Raw genomic sequence first — 6,270 nt, 5'->3', positions numbered from 1 at the left:
CTGGGAGAGCCACCACAGCCAGTTCGAGGAGTCAGGTGAGGCCGGGGAGACCCCACCAACCGTCTCCTTCCCTTGCAACCCCTCCTTTGGGAATGGCCCGGGCTGGGTGGTGGGGCTTCAGGGCAGGATCCAGGGTGGCTGTCTCGCAGTGAAGACCTGAGAGCCAGGGTGGAGGGAGGCTGCCTCCAGCCCTACCTTGACTATTTGCTCTCTTGGGACTGCTGATGCCACCTCCCTCTCCCCACAGAGGAGTTTCAGGGCCTGGTGAAGAGGCTCCCCGGGGACCGTTTCCTGAACAGGACGGCCATATCACAATTCTGGGCCATGGACCTGGATGTCCAGCATCGCTACCAGCAACTGGGCACCAGCCTGAAGCTGCTCTCCAGGAAAACCCACCGACTCATCCGGCGGCTCTTCAACCTCAGCAAACGTTGCTACCGGCAACCTCGTTTCAAATTGCCAAAGGAGAGGTAGGGTGCCACGGCATCTCCATCCCACGCCAAGGACACGGGTCAGAGCACCAAGGGGGGCTCAGACCCACGGCCCACCTCCCCAAGGCTGGGACTGTAGGAGCTCCCACCTTGTTGGAGGCCTGCTGGGGAGCGAGCAGGCAGCAGGGGCAATTGTGCCACACTGGGATGTGGCCCTGAGACATTGGGTCCAAACCCGGAGGTAGAAAAATGGGGCTCAGTTCATGGGGAGCAGAAAAATGAACACAAGGTGGGCAGCTCTTTCATCCCTAGGGACAGTCAGTCCTGCCCTCAACAGGTGCCTTGTAAGCGTTTCTACCTCCCACGTCTCTTCTCCACCAGGTCCCTCCCTTACTGGTGGAGCCGCGCACAGTCGCTCCTGTACTGCAGTGAGACCACCGTGCCTGGGACCTTCCTGGAGGAAAGCCACAGCTGCACGTGTCCCTCCGACCAGCCCTCCTGCCAGGGGTCCATACCGTGTGCCTTGGGTGAGGGGTCAGCCTGCGCCAGCTGTGCCGAGGACAACAGCACCCGCTGTGGGACCTGCCACCACGGCTACGTGCTCACCCAGGGCTTCTGCCGCCCCGAGGTGGCTGACTCGCTGGAGCACTACCTGGGGCTGGAGACAGACCTGCAGGACTTGGAGCTCAAGTACCTCCTGCAGAAACGGGACAGCCGCATCGAGGTGCACTCCATCTTCATCAGCAATGACATGCGCCTGGGGAGCTGGTTCGACCCCTCCTGGAGGAAACGCATGCTCTTGACCTTGAAGAGCAACAAGTACAAGCCCGGGCTGGTTCATGTGATGTTGGCCCTCTCCCTGCAGATCTGCCTCACCAAGAACAGCACGCTGGAGCCCGTCATGGCCATCTACGTGAACCCCTTTGGGGGAAGCCACTCAGAGAGCTGGTTCATGCCCGTCAATGAGGGCAGCTTCCCAGACTGGGAAAGGACTAACGTAGATGCCTCTGCCCAGTGCCAAAACTGGACACTCACCTTGGGCAACAAGTGGAAGACCTTCTTTGAAACGGTCCACGTCTACTTGCGAAGCCGCATCAAGTCTCTGGATGACAGCTCCAACGAGACAATCTACTATGAGCCCTTGGAGATGGCAGATAAGCCGCATCAAGTCTCTGGATGACAGCTCCAACGAGACAATCTACTATGAGCCCTTGGAGATGGCAGATCCCTCCAAGAACCTGGGGTACATGAAAATCAACAGCTTGCAAGTCTTTGGCTACAGCCTGCCCTTTGAACCAGATGCTATTCGTGACCTGATCCTTCAGCTGGACTACCCCTATACCCAGGGCTCCCAAGACTCGGCCATGCTCCAGCTGTTGGAGATCAGGGACCGGGTGAACAGGTTGTCACCCCCTGGCAAATCTCGCCTCGACCTCTTCACTTGCTTGCTCCGCCACAGGCTCAAGCTGGCCAGCAATGAGGTGGTGAGGATCCAGTCCTCCCTGAGGGCCTTCAACACCAAGCTGCCCAACGCAGTAGAGCATGAGACGAGCAAGCTGTGCAGCTAACGGTCAGGGCTGCTCACATCGCGGAGCGAGGCGGCTGGGAGAAAGGACTCCCCAGGGACTGGGGAGAAAATAACCACCCTAAAAAATTAAATCAAGGCCTTACCTTAGTGCCACTGTGTGCTTCCATGGTACACCCAGCGACTGGCCAAAGAGATGCAGGGTTCAAGCGGGAGGAGGACACCAGCGGGACTATGGCGCAGGGATAGCTCATGCAGCGCAGACTGGCTCCGAGGGTGGGGACGATGCCAGCACTGCTGCCCTGTTGGTGGCCGCGAGGACGTGACAGGGGGTACGTGGCTTGGCCAGAGGCAGCTGCTGGTCCTGCTGGAGCAGATGCCCAGCTTGCCACAAGGATCTTTCAGAGGCAGCCCAACTTTTGTAGTCTTTTTAAGAGAGGTTTCTACCGGCGCCTTTGCTTTCGCCTCCCCCACGATCCTCCCAACAGCTGCGCCCTGGCACATGGTGCTGGGGGTGGACCACGCGGCAGGCCCCCAGGACCCAGCATATCTCCCCCAGGACCTCTCCACGAGGATCCCACGTCTGCTGCGGTCCCAAGGCATCGTCACCCCTTGTATGGGGAGGACCTGGCACCTACCCCATAGACTCTGCCATCACAGACACCAGTGGAGACCTCTGGGCTGCAATTCCTTCAAAAAAAAATCCCCAAAACAAAAAAATCCCCAAAAAAACCTAAAACAAAAGAAAGAAAAAGAAAAAAAATTATTTATGTATTTATTTATTTGGTTTGTTGGGAGGGTTTTTTTAAGCCTGTTTATTTGGGGAGTGTCATTTCTTGTCGGTGGCTCCGGCCAAGAGACAGCTTAGTAAAATGTATCTGTTTAATATATTTTTTAAAAAATGCCTTTTTTGAGCAAAAGAGCAACCAAAACCAACTGAGATTAAAAAAAAAAAAAAAAAAGAACAGTTACTGTAATCTCTGGCCCTGGCTTTTCCCTCGCTGTGCAGCAGAAGGGGATGGTGAGGAGGCTCCTGTGCATGCCTGGTTGCCGTATCCCCCACCCGTGCCTCCACGCCATCCTGCTCTCTGGATTTTAGCCGAGCTGCCCGAGAAGGGGAGATGCCACCATGCGGGCTGCCCATCTGTCTCCTGTCCACGTCTTCATTAACTCAAGGGACCGGGCTCTGAGGTGGCCTATTAAGACCATCAGATGTGTCCGGAGGCAGGGGAGGATCTTGCTCCCACGTGGAGCCAGCAGCTCCTGCCTCCCAGCTCTCACCATTGCTCCCAGCAAGGTGCTGGAGCAGCTCTCTGAGCTGGTGGGAAGGACCCACATGGCAGCAGCCACATCTCACATCCCACCTCCTCCTGGTCCCATGTAAGCATCCCCCATGCCGCAGGGTGAGCAGTGCTGTGGCTGGACAGCCTTTGGGCCTGTCAAGCATGGCCCTTGGGAGCTTCACCTGACGACCCTGAGCTCTGGTCTGGAAAGTACAGGGGGTGTCTGACCCACAGCCACCCTTTCTGGCCACTGGCAGCTGTATGGGCAGGCATGGCAGTCATCTCCGTGTCCTAGCTCCATTGCTTGGTCTGCATGTGTAGCTTGCTCCACACTTCTGGTGAAGATACCTCCTCGTTCACCACCTCCTTTGAAAAGACCTCAAACCAGGCACAAACCATCCTCGACACCTCCCTCTGCTCCATCCAGGGAGGCATCAAAGGCCAGTGGGTTTCCTCGAGGCCAGCGCCACTGCCGGGGACACCCCACACCTCCCATGCCTGCTCAGCTCTGCCCGAGGAGCTGGGGCGAGGAGCCGGGTGGTGGGGGCAGGCAAGCTGGCAGCTGGCGGCTCCGGGGAGCCCAGCGCGGCTGCTGCTGCTGCCGCGCTCGGTGCCTGACCAGCATTTCAAGCAGCGGCGCTGCCCGGCTGCCGGGTGGAAATGCTGCGTATCCAGACAAGCGGAGCTCACCGCTTCAGTGGCTGGCCCAATCTCATGGCCGAGGACAGGCTGGAGAAAAAAAGGAGCCGACCCTGCAATCTGCAGCATCCCTCTGCAGAGGGGATGGGCAGAGGGAAGAGAGGAAGAAAAAAGTGTCTCAGTGTGCAGATCTGAGCACGCTTCCCAGTCCTCCCCAGACAGCAAAACTTGCTGCTTGGATGCTGCAAAAGTGGTGGAACCCAAAGTCATCCATCCTGCTTCTCTTCCCCCCTCTCCTCTATCCTGGGGTTGGACAGATAAAGAGATAAGTGGGAGGAAAATAACACCAGGAAAGATAAAGAGATAGGTGAGAGGAAAATAAAATGGGGGTCGATAAACCATGCCTGCTGTTTATATTCCCTGTCTCATCTATCAATCCATCAGGCTGGCTGTTACGGTTATATCAGTCTGTCAGCCGGACTTCTCCATACATCTGTCTTCCTTTGCCCACGTCTCCTCCCTTGACTCCCAGTGCTAAAGGGAAAAAAAAAAATAACCAGGCGATTAAACCCGCCAGGAGGAAATGAGAAGTCAAAGCCATCATCTTGGCTTCCCGGGGGGAAGCCAGCAGACATATGCCCAGGGTTGAGGAAGGGATAGGCGGGAGCACCGGCAGTGCTGCCTGCTCCTGATCAGCCAGGGCTGCCAGGAGGCTTCCCAGCCAGGGGGACCGTTTCAGCCTCTGCTGTGCATCTTTCTGGGACGTCACATCACTACCTCTCCGAATCGTCAGTGTGGGCCCCGTGTTGGGCTAAAGTTCCTTGGCTCCACCCTCTGTCTTCTCCAGACAGAGGATTTCCTACCATGCTTTTCAGCACCTTTAACCAGTCACACATCCTAAAGCCACCTGAACATGACTGCAAGCACCGTTGGGACATTTGGCAGCATCTTAAGGAGCTGCAGGCCAAGACACCCAGCGAGGCATTGACTCCAGGCTTCTCTGCCTGGTACCGGCTCCAGAGACAGGCAGGTGATGCCCTGTGACTAACAGCCCCGTGTGTGGGGAGGGAAGCAGATGAAGGCTGTTTACTTTCAATTTAATGAGAAAAAAAAAGGGTAAAAAGGGGCAGGCAGGCAGCCGGAGGGATGCGCCATCAGCTCTTTGCACCCTTGATGGTTGCCTCTCGGGCTGGCAGGCAGAGCGGCACTGGAGCCTTCTCTCCCAGCAGCCTCCCAGCAAGATATCATCGCATATTGTCCAAAACCACCAAATCTTGGCCGAAATCATAGATTCTGAGTGGGATCAAGATCACGTGCAGCTTTCCCAGCCTGGCACAGCACCCTCTTGGCTGAACACCCCATCACGAATGCAGGGGCCAGCGGATGAGGAGTGACAGTGCTGCTGAGCGCAGTGCTGGCCCCCCGCGCTGTGGGGCTGCACCGCCTCTTTAGGAGTGGAGGAACGGATGGGGATGGTTCCCTGAAGTTTGCTGCTAAATTGCTGTATTTTGGGAGAGAACCACTCCCACCTTTTTCCGGGCGAGTCAAAGGAAGAGCCGTGCCAGTGTGGTCCCCCGGGAGGGGACTGCCAGGCCTTGGGTGGAAGCAGCCAGGTCCTCCCATCCCTGTTCAGCAACTGAAGAGCTCGATGGAGATGATGAAGGCGAGGAGGTTAATAACTGGAGGTCAGCATGTGATTACCTGGCAGTGCTTTCCTGTGCAAAGGACAACGCCAGCCCCAGCGGGGCTGCCTGGAGGGTCGCTGCCATGCAGCACTGCCAGGACCTGGCCACTGGGTGCAAAAAGCCTGTGTGTCACCCCAAACTGGGAATTCACCGAACCCATGAGATTTTAAAAACCGGTGTGTTTGGGGTCATCCTTGCCTGGGCTCTGGTTTGCAAGCTCCTGCATTTATATGATATTTTCTGCAGCACCGAAGTCAGAAAGCTGCCTCTAAAATAACAAGCTGAGCTCCTCACTCGCTTGACTGCAGACACTCCGGTTCCCTCCGGACACGTTCACTTAGCAGCTTTGCCAGAGAAAAGGAGGCTGGGGAAAGGCCAGGCTGTTTTGCCCCCCAGCCCCAGCAGCAGGATGGGATTATCTGCAGCGCCCTCCCCCAGCACCCCTGCTCACGGCTCCCAGGTGTGGGTCGGTCCCATCTCCCGGCCAGGAGACAGCCGGTGATGCACTGCGATAGCTACACCCGAACCGAACAGCTCACAGCTCCAGCTATCTAACCCACACTCTCTCCTGTGTTTTCACCCCTTTTCCGCAGCACCGGCCGAGCCTCCAGCCCCACGTGCCATGAGGCGGTGCCTTCAGCCTCATTGCTGAGAGCATCTCTGCAGCAGGCTGTGCTGAAATAACACAGATAGTTTTTTGGTAAAGA

General features: G+C 57.0%; 1 protein-coding gene across 1 annotated transcript in view; it reads left to right on the top strand.

The window, feature by feature from the left end:
• The window catches only part of BRINP2 (bone morphogenetic protein/retinoic acid inducible neural-specific 2), a 6,743-nt gene extending 4,744 nt beyond the window's left edge, over positions 1 to 1,999 (top strand). Inside the window, exons 7-10 of the mRNA XM_010136648.1 lie at positions 3 to 35; positions 248 to 470; positions 813 to 1,529; positions 1,591 to 1,999. Of these exons, the coding sequence (XP_010134950.1) occupies positions 3 to 35; positions 248 to 470; positions 813 to 1,529; positions 1,591 to 1,999 (1,382 nt within the window). The remainder of the gene's footprint in view (positions 1 to 2; positions 36 to 247; positions 471 to 812; positions 1,530 to 1,590) is intronic.
• Positions 2,000 to 6,270: the final 4,271 nt, after the last annotated feature.

The sequence above is a fragment of the Buceros rhinoceros genome, unplaced genomic scaffold, assembly GCF_000710305.1.
Source record: "Buceros rhinoceros silvestris isolate BGI_N320 unplaced genomic scaffold, ASM71030v1 scaffold2455, whole genome shotgun sequence".
In the NCBI taxonomy this organism is placed as follows: domain Eukaryota; kingdom Metazoa; phylum Chordata; class Aves; order Bucerotiformes; family Bucerotidae; genus Buceros; species Buceros rhinoceros.
The sequence above is the reverse complement of the archived record's forward strand: the minus strand, read 5'-3'. Positions and strand labels throughout refer to the sequence as shown.